The following is a 14,863-nucleotide window of genomic DNA, read 5'->3' on the forward strand; positions in this document are numbered from 1 at the left end:
TTTTAATTTTACGTGTTTCAGTCTGACGTAAAATTAACTTATTTATCTACTACTTATGCAACGTTATTCGTGTCGCATTTTGGCAAAGTCCTGAAAAAATTGATCGAGTGTATTTACTAGGGTAAGAGTTGGTTTGTCCTTGAGTAGCGCAATAAATTTAAATGTGTATAATGTATACATTATTAAAATCGATACTAGACTCGATGCGAGTCCAAAATTTATCTACCGAGTACACAAAATAATAATTTTAAAAAGAACACACACACACACATGACATGACGCAAATATAATATTGCATCGCTTGTTTACATTATACGTACATAAACATGTTATTTTTTTTATTTACGAACTGCGCAAAACAGCTCATTAAAGCAAGAATATTTACGCTCAGGAAATTTATAATTTATGTGATTTTGTTTTGTTATATTTTAGTTACACTGGATGCATTTGAACTTCATGTTTCAACCCGTAACCGAGTACCGCTGACTAGAGCACCATGGTCAAGACGTTTCAGGCGTATCTGCCGGACTGCCACAGGACATACTCTTGCATTCATTGCAGAGCACACTTGGCAAATCACGACGAACTTATATCCAAGGTATAGTACCAGTAATAAGTAGCGATTAATAAGGGAAAATGGCCGGGACAAGCGGAGTATGTCAAAAAAGGAGATGTATGTTTAAAACGTTAACTGTGAGGAGGAATCGTATATGATGCAACGGTATATAAAACGACAGCAATAACGTGATATAACGTCAGTAATAATTACTCGTAACATTGTATATTTTTATTTGTTAGTTGTAAATAAAATCAAGGTTTCATTTTCAAGACCAAACCATAAATATTATCTACCCGTACGTCATCTACGTTTATTATGTAATATTGAGAGTGCCATAAGTACTTATGATTTTTAATGTTGTTTGGTCATCAAACAATATTTACATTCGTTCATTTTAAACACTCGATAATTTCAATAGACCATGCATTTATATAGTCACGAGTGTAAGTATATATTGCTTATATATACGAATTATACAAGCTCTTTAAAATCAATAAACTGCATACTATATAATAATGTACCCAATATATATATATATATAATAGTTAGAGGCATTATATTGATTCTTCTAAATGTAGTATCTATCTGTACCGAGGAAATGAAAGTTGGGTAGTCATAATAGAAATTTAAAAATCCATTAAGGACATTTCTTTAAAATGCGTATTTTATAGCTTTTAAAAAAAGTTTTAGGTACGTCTGAAGTGTACGGTTTATGTATACATTTTACGAAGTCAATTAACTCTCTTGCTGTAACTGTTCTGCGGTAATACGTATTTTACACACATTATACACACGCGCAACGTATTATTTACGCAAAAGAATACATATATGATGCTGTTAGTGTTCTGCACTTATGTGCGTGTATAATAATATAATATATAGTCTGAATGGTATTTAAATCTTGTATTCGAGCGTAATAATTCATTAAAATAATCTCGAGCCGTTGGCATTTATTTAGAAAGCCACGAAAACTAAACATATTGTATACATATATATATATATATACGAACACGCAAATCATGGAACTCTTGTATTCCCCGTCCCCACTACAAAAAAGTTTTTCAACCGGTTACGCCACGCGAAACAAACGGTAGGGCCAGGGCGATAGTTTTTCGATTGTAAATTTGCATTTCTCAACCAGATGATAATAATAATAACAATAAAAATAATATTTATTATACTAATATTCGCGCATGGTGTGTGCGTGTGCATATATTGTTATTATTATTGTTGTTACTGTTATTTGTTATTATTTAAAGCTCGCAATACAGCCACTCGGCCAACGGACCGGAAGCAAGTTGATATACGCGCGGTAGTGTAGTATGTGTTAGTACATATTACATATACATTCGATAATAGACATCATATATAATATATATAGGTGTGTATACGCGTGCGACCGTTAATAGAGAGAAATGCTTTCACTTCCGTCTGTCTCTCTTCATCTCGTTCCTCGGGTCACCTATTCTACATAATATGCACATGCGCTAAATCTTATATTATATGTATTGTAAAATATCCTCGTTGTCTTATGCTATTATATACTTATATTACATATACTCGATCGTCTTTACTCCGTCACTGTATGCACTCCGCAGCTGTCTATCGGTGTCGTTTTATCTCATCTTATCGTTTTGTGGGCTCGCGTGTGCGTTATAATTAGAAAAGGTTAAATCTATGCTGTGGTTATAATAGTATAATTTTATAATATCGCGGGAGCGCAGCACGTGTTTTTTAAACGTTCCATAATTATATAGAATTGTAAAGCTGAAAACGTTTTATTCGCGCGTATCGCGTGGGCAGTTGCATAACATTCTGTAACCGCATATTTAATATTACCTATATATTATAAATAGGTATACATATACAATATACATATATTATTAAATATCATATATATGAGCTATAATCTACTCCATCATTGATCTTTATTCCAGCACACTAAACACTACCGCACTATACGTGAAAAAGTGAATTTAGCATACAATATTGAAAATTATCCGTAACTTTTAAATCTTGCTGGCTGCTGTTCTACGTATTAAGCATCGAAGTAAAATAACCAACACATTTTATTAAAATTGTACCTTAATTTATTAATTATCGAAAATAAAATTTCAAAAATATTAGTTACAGAAGGTTATTGAAGAGAAAAAAGTAGACGAACATTATGGCATACCTATAAATAATAATAGATAGATAAAGATATAAGTTCACAATGTTTAGTATAATCCTATATTCTAATAAATTGTACAATATATTATTTTAAGATTCTCTTAGTTGGAAATCCTATATATATATATATATCAGAGATGATACTTTTTAACATATTTCAAGTTGTAACATATATTTCGTTAATTGAATTCTAATAAGTCAGCAGTGTTTTCGTTTTAAAATCGTTATACTTCGTCAATCACAACCCCTCACTGAACATTAGCTAATACCCTGACGACACTGTTATGGAATTGCGCGCGTATATCACACAACGAAACAAAGGAAAACGTCTTTTGTACTCTACCACACGTAGTCTGTATGTAGTTATTATATGTATATACGTAAAACAACAACAATAACAACAACAGCTGTTGTAGGAGTACTGGATATGGGTTGGCAGTGAGGGTGGTGGTGGTGACGGTGGTGGCGTAATAGGTCAAAACCAGAGTTACCGTGGAAACGGAGCGCCGGTCCTTGTCGTGGTGTAATATCCTAAGTCGTTCTCCACCCCTTCGATCGTGTTTCGCACAGAAATTATAGTATTAGGTATATACTAATAGTATATATATTAATTCACAGCTTAAATTAAGGCGATGGCATTTTGTTTCATTATATTGTGATGCGATCATTTTTTTTTTGTTTTTCATAAAAATCGATTTCTTATCACCGTTGGTATACACAACAAATAACCTGTGGGCTGTTATATAGCTATATACTATTTATAATATAGATTATAGACAAAAAGTGTGACAATATAGGTATAGCGTATATTACATTTTTTAAAAGCCGTTTTTGCGTACCTACTAAAACAAAGAATGCGCACCAGTGTATTGCACTCAAGATCCTTCTACAGATAATCGTCAACTGAGTGTTTTCGAGTTCAGTATTTTAGTCGATTGAAAAACCTATTTAACATGTTTGTTCGTACCTTAGTGTGTACTTTAAAAAGTGTTTGATAACAATGGTTATAGTAAAAAAAAAATAGAAAACAATTAATTTAAATCTATTTATTATTACTTATACGAAAGATATATATTAAAATTTCATAGAACATTATGTATGACATACAAATTGTTTAAATGATTATCATATATTACAAGCAGCTCAACTTTGACTTATTTGAAAATAAATATACTATTATAGCAATTTCGTTTGACCTATATCCGAAAGATATAGTTGTGGTTTTTGTTCGACCATAAATAATAAAAGTTACTTTATTTTGACACCGGATTTTTTTCGCTTTTTATAGCATCAACAATTTCCTCATTATAAAATTTTATCACGCGCGAACACGACACTTTTTCTTGTCAATAGGATGGATTCCCGTTTATAAAACTCGATTATCGTCTAAAAAACAATACCACTTCTCATCTTGCTCATCTATATTTATTTCATTTTATGTATTTTTATTACAAAAAATATGGGTTAAAAATGTATCCATTTCATATCATTGTAAAATATTCCTTGGTTTTGACCATCTCGATATTTACGGCATAGTATACTCGTAAGTCTTCTAGTTTGTGGATTCGGTACAGAAGTAATTCGCGTTTACCTTTAAAATACTAGTAGATTATTATAATCCTGATGATGTAGATAGTATAATATAATATTATAAAATTATATATTTATATGACATGATATTACCATTAGTCATTACTCTGATGATATAACTCTATAATTTTGATTTTAAACAGAAATTTGATGGCAATATACATACCTAGATATACGCATTGTTAAACGAACATGATGGTGTTTACGTGTACTAATAAATTAAACATCAATATGACTTAAAATCACTAAAACATAACTATAATAACTACGTGCATATTGATTTAAATACTTAAAATACATTGGATAAATGAATTTATTAGAAGATATTATAGTATTTATTTGCATACTTTGTTGGAAAGTTAAGCTTATAATATTATATAATTGATAAAAAAAAAAGATAAAATAAAATATCTTGCACATTATTACATTTTATTTTATCTTTTACTGTGTATTGAGTATATGAAATAATAACCGTGTAGGTATATACTATTTGAAATTCAAAAAAATAATAATAAATAGACTTAGTCGTTATAATTTAAGCTAACAAACTAAAAGAAATAAATGATAAGGTTTTAAGTTGATTCAGTATAAGTATAGCAGATGATATAAAAAATGTATTTATATTATAACATGTATATGATACTGTGAATCTGGTTTCCGTTTTTAGTTATAATAATTAACTAGCTACCAAATTCAGAGTAGACATATTAAAATATGTATATAATACTAATAAATGTTAATGAATGAATAATTATCTAAATTATTTCTATTTTAGATCCAAATTTAAAAGCAACAAAAATCTTGAAAGTCTCTTTTTTACATCTTGCAACAATATATTATTATGCTGTTGAACACATTTCGAGTTTCTCTATTAATACGATTCGATCCGTCGTGATATTTGCACGTAGCTACATTGTTTATTGTACATGTCTCTCATTTAATATTATGTAGTCTAAAGATAACTATTGTTTGTGTATTTTTGGGATAATGTAGACATGTACTAACTTCTATACTCCTATCTCATATAATTTTCTTTTTAATAACCTAAGACTTTTACTAGGATTTTATTACTAAATTATTATTATATTGCTTAATTATTTTAATCACAAATAACTTTCGGTCTAATTGTTATGTCGGTATAAGATTTTATTCGAAGAGTATAATAAACAAATATATTAAGTTACGTGTCAAGGACTACTGGCATTTTGATACAACGGCTCTTGCTGTCTTTTAAAAATAAACTCAAGAAATAGGTCAAACCCCGCGAGGATTTTATACTGGAGGAGGCACTGTATTCACACTGTGCGATAAACAAAATCAGTACTCTATAATATCATCCATGTGTTTAAAAAATATGTGGTTTCAGTTAACCTATTTTTATTTATTATAAACCTTTAAAACATTTACCTAAAATTCATTAAATACGCGTATTCCACTTTTTGTTTGTATAGTAAAATTATTTGACGTTTTAATTAACTTTTTAAACTTAATCACATGCACGATGCACCTATAGATACTTGGAAAGTTTCTATGAAGGCTGTTAAGAATATTATCTTAAAAATAAAATAGTATCTGTATACTGTTTTTTAGTATATTACTTGATAAATGTTAACTATATCTATGTTGTTTAGACTCAACAAAATATTTAATGTTCAAACAAAAAATAGTCGTCGAAAATGCACACGGAATTTGTTTGGGAAGTTATTTCACATTTCGTTCGACATACATGTACAACGGTGTAGTTATACACAGAGTGAATCATCAAGCATGCTTACTCCCAATTTTTTCATTAGTAATAAATTTATTTAAATTCAGATTTTTAAAATTTTTAAATATCCTTAAAGACCGTATTTACAAATTTTTGAAATTATTTGTGATATACTTAAAAAGTTTTCCGTGGTGATAAAATTTATATAGTAAATACTAGATTTGACATGAAATTCATTTTATATTTTTGTAAAACCATTTTTAAGGAATTTAATCCTTAGTATAAAAATTGTAATAACTGAAAAATTAGAAAATATCAGTTCGAATAAATATATTATTAAATGAAAAAATGGGGATGAGCATGCTTGGTGAAACACCCTACATAATGCCAGTGGATGTTTACGTTATTCTAAGTGTCGTTATTATGAAACAAAATCGAGATATATATTTATTCAAACTAGGACTGTTGGGCATTATGTTATGTATTTATACTTAAATATTATAAGTTATGAAATATTATACATGTGCGATGTATAATATGATTCCGTTTTTCTGCACTTTTCCTGTTATTGATTTTGCAATATTAAAATGTGTGTTTATTTTCTTCTGTGTGCAGTTGGATCCTCTATCCCCCTGGCCCGAACCGTCAGGGGGGTCAATATTTTTCCGCATATATATTATATTATGAACAACTTTTACTAATAATTATTTTATTTTTCGGAGGGAGGGGCTGAACACCCATACATAATATGAATCGTACATAAGTATATGCGTATAAAGGTCAAACGACTATGCGTTCTATTACGCCCTGTATAAGCGTCGCATGCATAAGACCCGCGAAAAACAGCCGAACGCGTGACGTCACCACAACACGCGAAACTTCCCGTGTTGATGTTTTTGTTCGGTTTATCGATGGCGGCTTGTTTGTATCTGCGCAGTTGTTACCAGTACGGTACACCGTGTTACCCACCCACTGCAGCTCGGTCGCGAGCCACTATTACCGATGACAGAGGTCATTGCGCGACGTATTTTATATGTTATGTATGTCGTGTGTGTGTGTGTGTGATAATATTATTGTTCGACAAGTTTCGAATTTAGAAACGAAATTTAAAAAAAAAAATCCGTACACAGTATTTTGATTTTTTTGCTAAGTTGACGAAAACCATGTGCTTACTTTTGCGACCGTTGCACAATTACTATATATATTTACACTGCGTCTCGAAGTGGTTCTTTAATTATACCACCAGACTCATGTTTAACTGAGGAGACTTTTTTGAATTTAATTATTCAAAATTGATTAAAAATAATAACATTTCCTAGTTTTTAAAATATTAATAACTCTTAATTGGTAAATACTATAGTGTTTACATACTTCATATCACACTAGTAACCAAAACAATTCTGTTTTCATTTTAAAAATTAGTATGTTGTGTATACAAAATATTCTTATAATATAATTGAACACATTTGGCATAGATACAAACTTTCATTTTAGATATAATATATACCTAATAAATAAAAATTAAATAAAAGTAACTAAAGGCAACACAATACTATTTTGTCTCTTATTGTTTCTGTCTCTCCAACGTCAAAATATGTAACAATAAGTATAAGTTATGCAGTTTATTGCATTTTTAATGCGGTTATAATGGTTATTTAAACATAATATAATGTAACAAAAATGAAATAAAAATGTGCATGTGCAGCCCGGCACTGCAGCACGCGTGTTTAGCGTTATAATATACACAAAAAACTTGCACCAACAAAGCAATTTTTTTACCAACTGGCCTGCCGCTGTTCAACCTCTCTCTATTGGTATACGAAGTATTTAACATATTATGTACATACTATTTATATTTATGTGTGTGTATATATTAGCCATAATGACATAAAACTCGACGCAATAATATTTTTAACAATGAACACTAAGTACAGACCCGTAAAAGGCGTTTCGACGGGAATTATTGTGGAGTAGTGACTAGTGAAACAACAATACGGTGTAATAATAATTTATACAATATATTATTAAATTACTATGTATCAAAGGCACAAGTGCGCAATTAATAATTATACCTTATATTTCGGGAGTGCTAAAATTATACAAAGCTTATGATACAAATAATTTTATTCTCTTTTCATAATATTTTTAATAACCAATAATCACTTAAATAAAATATAAAATAATAATTAATAAATAACTATCTTTATTAAAATATTTTTCTTGACTTAAACTGCAAATTTATTTATGTAATATCTTCGGTTTTTAATTGATCTATTAAATCGTTTTCAATATTTAACAGTGATAATGATAAGTTTGAAAATCGTTCTTGTGACACGCTATACATATAGTCTGTTGTCAATTTTGTGTTCGTCGCATTTAGAAATTAATACATAACATATTCAGGGGTGTTCCCATAGGGGGTATATTACATATACGCCGTATACTATCAAGATTTTTTTTCAATATTATGGGTATACTGTGTATGCTCTAAATCTCAATTGTTTTCCATATTATTGACACGTTCTTTACCGGCTTTACTCCTATAGATCATAAGAAAAATATTCTTATCGTATTAAATGTTTATATTTAATGATATAGCATACTCTCAAAAAAATTAATGGGAACACCACTGTACATATTATAATATTACTGTATTATAGTATATAATTAGACAATTCATTTGAAAGTGTTGAGCAAAACCGCTACCTAGTTGCGCCTATACTATGTATATGACAATGTAAATATTATTACTGCACATACGCATATCATTATAATAATATAACATTAGATATTAGCGTATATTATAATAATAGTATATTTTAGTGTGCGCACGTGGACAATGCAAATTATACGAGTTCATTATGTTTTCTCGCTGCGTAGATTTTTACGTATTATTATTTTGTTTATAGAGATTAAGCTTCGCTGTAGATTAATAGTATATATAGTATATACTTATATATATACCACCGCAACACCACAATCATTATTGAGATAAGCCTAAACACAGCATTTATATTTCACATATGTATAAAAACAAAATGACATGTTTTTTTCCCATTTGTACGTATAGAATAATTATTTTAATAAAAAAAAATTGCGATATGTATAAGTTTAAATAATAATCATAATAATAATACAAACCATAATATTATAATTTATATGTCATGTAGTGTTATATACGAATGAAAAGTTGTACGCACCAATTATATTATATCAGTTTGATTAACAAACATTGGAAGGATTAACAAAATATACAATACAAATTACAGATACATACATATACCGTAATTGGAGTATATCAAACTTATTTAACAAAATGTACTATTTAGTAATGAAGAACTATAACTAACAAATTTTTATATAATATTGTCTTAAATCTTATATTTATTTTTAAATGTATGTAAACATTAGCGTTGGACATAAATTACATAATAATATATCCAAATTTAGGTATATTATTCTTTTATAATAAAATGCACTTTTTCTCTGATCTCTAAATTAATCATATGTCCACCTGTAGAGTAGGTACGAGTAGATATATCCTATGGATATATTATGTATTTTTACCGAATAAAATATTATATTATTTATTTTTATTATTATCTATTAGTACTTTCAATCTTCAATATGCTTGTATTTATATATTTTTAATAATATGAAATTACTCTTATGTTTCATAAAAATTAATGTACTAAAATAATGTAGTATTCCAATTTTTATAAATTATTCAAAACAAGCATAACATTATTTAAAAACAGATATAACATAAGAAACGTTTAAATTACAGCATAAACATCATTATATATAATGAATTTATGTAATTATTAATTAATTAAAACAGCATTGTTAAAAATTAAAAATATAATAACGTATGTATTGATTATGATAAATTTTAGCTACATTTGTCATGGCTATATTATGCATATATTGTAGTATACTACAATTCAATTTTAAAATATTTCTAACGACGTAATTTTTTTTAAAAAAAAATTATACAATATTATTTTTTTTCAACAGCAAATAATGTTATATTTGTTTTCAATTCGTGTCATGTTAACAACTCAACGTGTATTATACTATTATTGTGTTCTATCTAATCTCAGTATTGAACTTTATAATCATTATGGCCGATTTGTTCGTATACCACACTCGTTTGTCCGTCGATTATGCCTAACGATGATGATAACAGTAATAAGTAATAACCACATTAATTAATAATGATAATGTACTTAATACTAGACATTACGAAATTTCCTTTGTATATCGATTAATATTCTATACGACCGCAATGAAATCATTTCGCTTCGTAGGTACCTCGTTCAGCGGCCAGCTGGTAACAAAATATTATAAATTCATCCAAAAGTTTATCTAACAAACGCAATTATTATTCAATTATAATAATATATATTATGCATGTGTATGATATACGTACCGCTTATAATTATAATATTATATTACTGAACCGATATCGATTAGCTTCGTTATTAATCTTTTTTTTTTTGCGCGCGCGCACTACTTGTATACAATATACTCCACACATAATATTGACACACAATTGTCGCCTATATTATGTGATTAGATACACACACACATACACTCACAAAATATACGCAAAATTGTGTTGGTTGATAGGCAGTACATAATAATATTATTATAATATTATAATACTATACTAACCTACTCGACGTTCTCGTAATCTGGAGTATGCACCTGCAGCTGTTCCCCAAACAACCACTTAACCCCATTTTATTAAACTCGTCGACCTCTAAATCTTCCGTTCGCACAGATCGAAAATATTATTCTTCCACTTAAGGATATAAAAATAACATAGTTTTATAACAATAACCGGCGACAAAACTGTTTTTGTGTTATTTGTTGTCGTATAATAAAATATAATATTTTATAGTATAGCTGTTGTAGTGCGTCGTATACTCGTATACAATATTAACGCTACGCGGTGAGTATAGTGTTATAACGATAAATGTACTGCGTCTAGTGCGTTTTATTATCTGCTTACAACTTAATATATTGTAATTTGTAATACGAACAACTTTTGGTAACTCGAAATTCAAGGAGAAAAAACATTTGAGATTTTGAAATTTTCGAAACATTCAATGATTTAATGTGGTGGTGTCTTAACTTAGAACGGGAATTTTTTTATTCATGATATCGAGAGTCGACTGTCTTTCCTTTGTTATGCGCACCTACTACCTACGCTTAAGACTGATCGAAATTAAAAACAGTGTACGCAATTGTAGGTTATTTTAGATTTTGTGCAGGTCCTATATTATATTATTATAATAACAGCTGATGATAATTTGGTATTATGTATTCTAATAATATTTATTAAGGTGTGTAACCTGTTTGGTCATATTTTTCAACACACGTTTGTCCACTTATTTTTTCTGAAATCATAATTTCACGAAAATCTAAGGCGTATAATATTATAAATTATAATAAGCCTATTGTTAAAATTTAATAAACTACACGTGTTTAAATAAAATATGATAAATATTATCATGATATTATAAATATAGAGTATATCATATCAGTATGGAACGGGTAAGTATATCCGAACAATACTATTATCTGAAATCGTTATCCTATTAAATCTATTATTTTTTTTTTTTTGTCTGTGGAATTCGATGTGAAAGAGCCTACAGGAACAGCCGAGAATGATGATTGAGCGTCTGACGTAACTTACAGTAGAAGGGTTGGTTGTCCGCCACGCCGTAGCAAACGTTTTGAATTTAAAGCTTAAATTATGTTATACTGTTATTTTATTTTTTATATTATGATAAATTATAAATAATATCATTGTGAAGCGCCCAAAAGCCGATCGCTAGGTAATTCGTCGTGCTCGGTTGTGTACTGCGACCTGTTGTCAATTTTGTTACGCATCGTTACGTATTATTACTTTTTAGTTATTATATTAAAATACAAAAATAAAATAAAACGTATTATAAATTGTTCACCGCCGTGGAGGGTAGGTATATGCCACGATAGATCTACGTGTCCAATAATTAATTATGATGTCGCTCGTTCGTATGGTCGGGCACTCGGGTGTAGCGTTTTATAGCGATTCACGTCCATATCTGTAAGTCATGATTTACCATTTTTCTAAATAAAGTTTTTATATACTATATAGTACTTTAGTTATTATAAGCTATAACATTTGTTGCCAAGGTTCCCCCGACCACGTTACAAAACACTAAGCGAGATCGTAAAAATTACAAAACCGTCAGAAATATTTTAGGTCCGCTGCAGTTTGCCGTGTTCGCCTCCGTCGTGAAGTCATATTATGTAAATAATTATTATACACCAACACGTAACGAACTTTACTAAACATGGCGTAAAATGGGGCTTAATATTTTAATATAGATTATATATTATAGTACGACGTAAATTTGATTATTTTTTTCCTACGTAGCGACCGATCCAAAACTCGTGATGCTTAAAATATGTATTATAATAGAAGTATATGTAATATGTATAGTTATTTTTTACCCGATTTACTAAAATAACTATCTCCAAACCGAGAATCGATGTAATATAACAACTCCACGGTAGTTGCTGTTAACGATCGTGGTCCGTATAGAACAATGTTATATTATGCGATTGAAAAAAACCAATTCGTTTACATTCGTTGTTAACCACGCTGTATATTAATTAACCCCACGTGGCCACGGCACTTAAAAACGTAGTCTTGAGATCGGTTTGTGACGAAATAGAAGTAATAAATATTTTTTTAATTAATTAATTGTCACGACCACTAAATATAATATTTAATGGAAAATTGGTAGCGGTTTTTTCACCTCTTTATCGTCTATACATAATTTTCTTTTAAAATGCCATAGTCTTTTTTTCTACCTATAATTTAATCAATTACTGTTATATTACAATCGCCTACATCACTTGGACTGAAATACTTTAAACAAAACGTAAATTGTTTGCGGAATTCTTAATTTTTTATTTTAAAATGGTAGTGTAGTAAAATGCAATAACACTAATTTTAATCTACAAAACGATCACTGGAAATTGTGTGAACAAACCTCTAACGTCTTACATATAATACTACTTAATATACCTTTAACGGAAGGCATACCACAAATACATAAATACATTAGAAGCATTTATTATATTTAGTGCGCAAATATATTAAACATAATTTCGTAGAATTATGAATGAGTCTTACAAACTAATTACTAATAGGTAGAGTAGGCAGTTTCAAGTCTTTAATATCTTATGTTTTCTGTTGCGCATTGGGAATAACAATGGCAAATCAATCAATGAAATCACATCCATTTATATTGTTGATTAAGTTACTTGTAAGTACAGTAATTTTATCTTGGTAGGTATCAGGTTTTGTCATTTATTTTTTCATTATTATTTTACTTGCTCCATTTATTTTCACTTTAAAAATATTTTAACCGTACACATCACACAAATCATTAATTCTCTACATTTCCAATCAAAAGCGCTCGGGAAATTTGGATCCATGTTATATTTATATAGTTATTCGTTAGTTGTTCGTGTATTATACTTTATACATACTATAAGTATGTACAATGTACTTTAAGTACTAGTTCTATATATATATATATGTATATATGTATATATAATGTCATTGTAGTATTTTATAACCTACATTAATCTTACCGAAGTGTATAATATAATATTGTACTGGTTATCAGGTATGATGTCACGATTCAATGGCAAATAAATAAAAAATAATCAGTATTTTTTATTTTTAATTACCTTTTTCCATATTCTTATCAACATTTATATAAACGCAATAAAATGGTTTTTTTTTAAATTCTCGACATAATCATGAGTGCGAGGTTAACGATCTCGTCGGATCGGTTTTAAAATTGATTTGTTATAAAATAAAACGGGACATTATTTTCAATTTAAAATTTCGATAAACTTCGATTATAGGAACCGATTTAATATCTGTACAATACCCAATAATAACAGATATGTATTGCTCATTTATACTTGACGATCGTCTAATGTGGGTAATATTATATTTTAGACGCATAAACTTTATATATATTTAGTAATTTTGTTTTGCGGTGTACGAAAGAAATAAAGCCAAAATGTAAAATAATTCCCTTTTATATCTAGCTCATTAATCAATATTCATAAATTTGCGATACTTACAGGCTACAATACATTTAACATTCGGTATGGATTTAAATATGGTCATTATATGTATGATAATGCAAAATTAAATTTTATAGTTAAAAATGTAAAAATAATTGAATTACCTGATTCAACAATGAAACAATTCTAATAAATAATTTGACCGAAATTTTGTGTATATATCATTAAATTCTAAGTATCATATATATGAAAAGCCAAATATGTTTAGATTTTTAACGACTTAGTTCCTAAACAATAATATTGAAATTGTTTAAAAATAAATTACGTGGAGTTTTGAATAACCTACTACAATAGTCAATAGGTACTTTTACCTATTCTATATAAATAGAGTATCTGTATGCGTTTTAAACAGTATATAATAAAATATTAGTTAACATTTTAGTCGATTTTTTTTTTATATATAATATTGTTTTGTAATAATTTATTTTATTGTTTCAGTCTTTTCAAGGCAGTCAAGGAAGAGCATACCTTTTCAATTCTGTGTAAGTAATACATTTTTTAGTTTCGTAACGTTACCTTTTTCGGGACTTGAAATAATAAGTGAAGTATACAATTATTTCGTTAGCGGCGAGTCGATCTGTAATTTCGTAGATATATTTAAGATAATGTATAATGTTTACGTTCCTACGTTTTATTTAACGATGCCCGTTAGGTTTTTTCTACCTTAT

The 14,863-nt window shown here is 28.6% G+C and overlaps 1 protein-coding gene across 1 annotated transcript in view; it reads left to right on the forward strand.

The window, feature by feature from the left end:
• Positions 1 to 14,863, forward strand: part of LOC113551717 (protein yippee-like 1) — a 36,224-nt gene that overhangs the window by 19,456 nt on the left and 1,905 nt on the right. Inside the window, exons 2-3 of the mRNA XM_026954131.1 lie at positions 433 to 598; positions 14,634 to 14,677. Of these exons, the coding sequence (XP_026809932.1) occupies positions 497 to 598; positions 14,634 to 14,677 (146 nt within the window). The 5' untranslated portion in view covers positions 433 to 496. The remainder of the gene's footprint in view (positions 1 to 432; positions 599 to 14,633; positions 14,678 to 14,863) is intronic.

The sequence above is a fragment of the Rhopalosiphum maidis genome, chromosome 2 (assembly GCF_003676215.2).
Source record: "Rhopalosiphum maidis isolate BTI-1 chromosome 2, ASM367621v3, whole genome shotgun sequence".
In the NCBI taxonomy this organism is placed as follows: Eukaryota; Metazoa; Arthropoda; class Insecta; order Hemiptera; family Aphididae; genus Rhopalosiphum; species Rhopalosiphum maidis.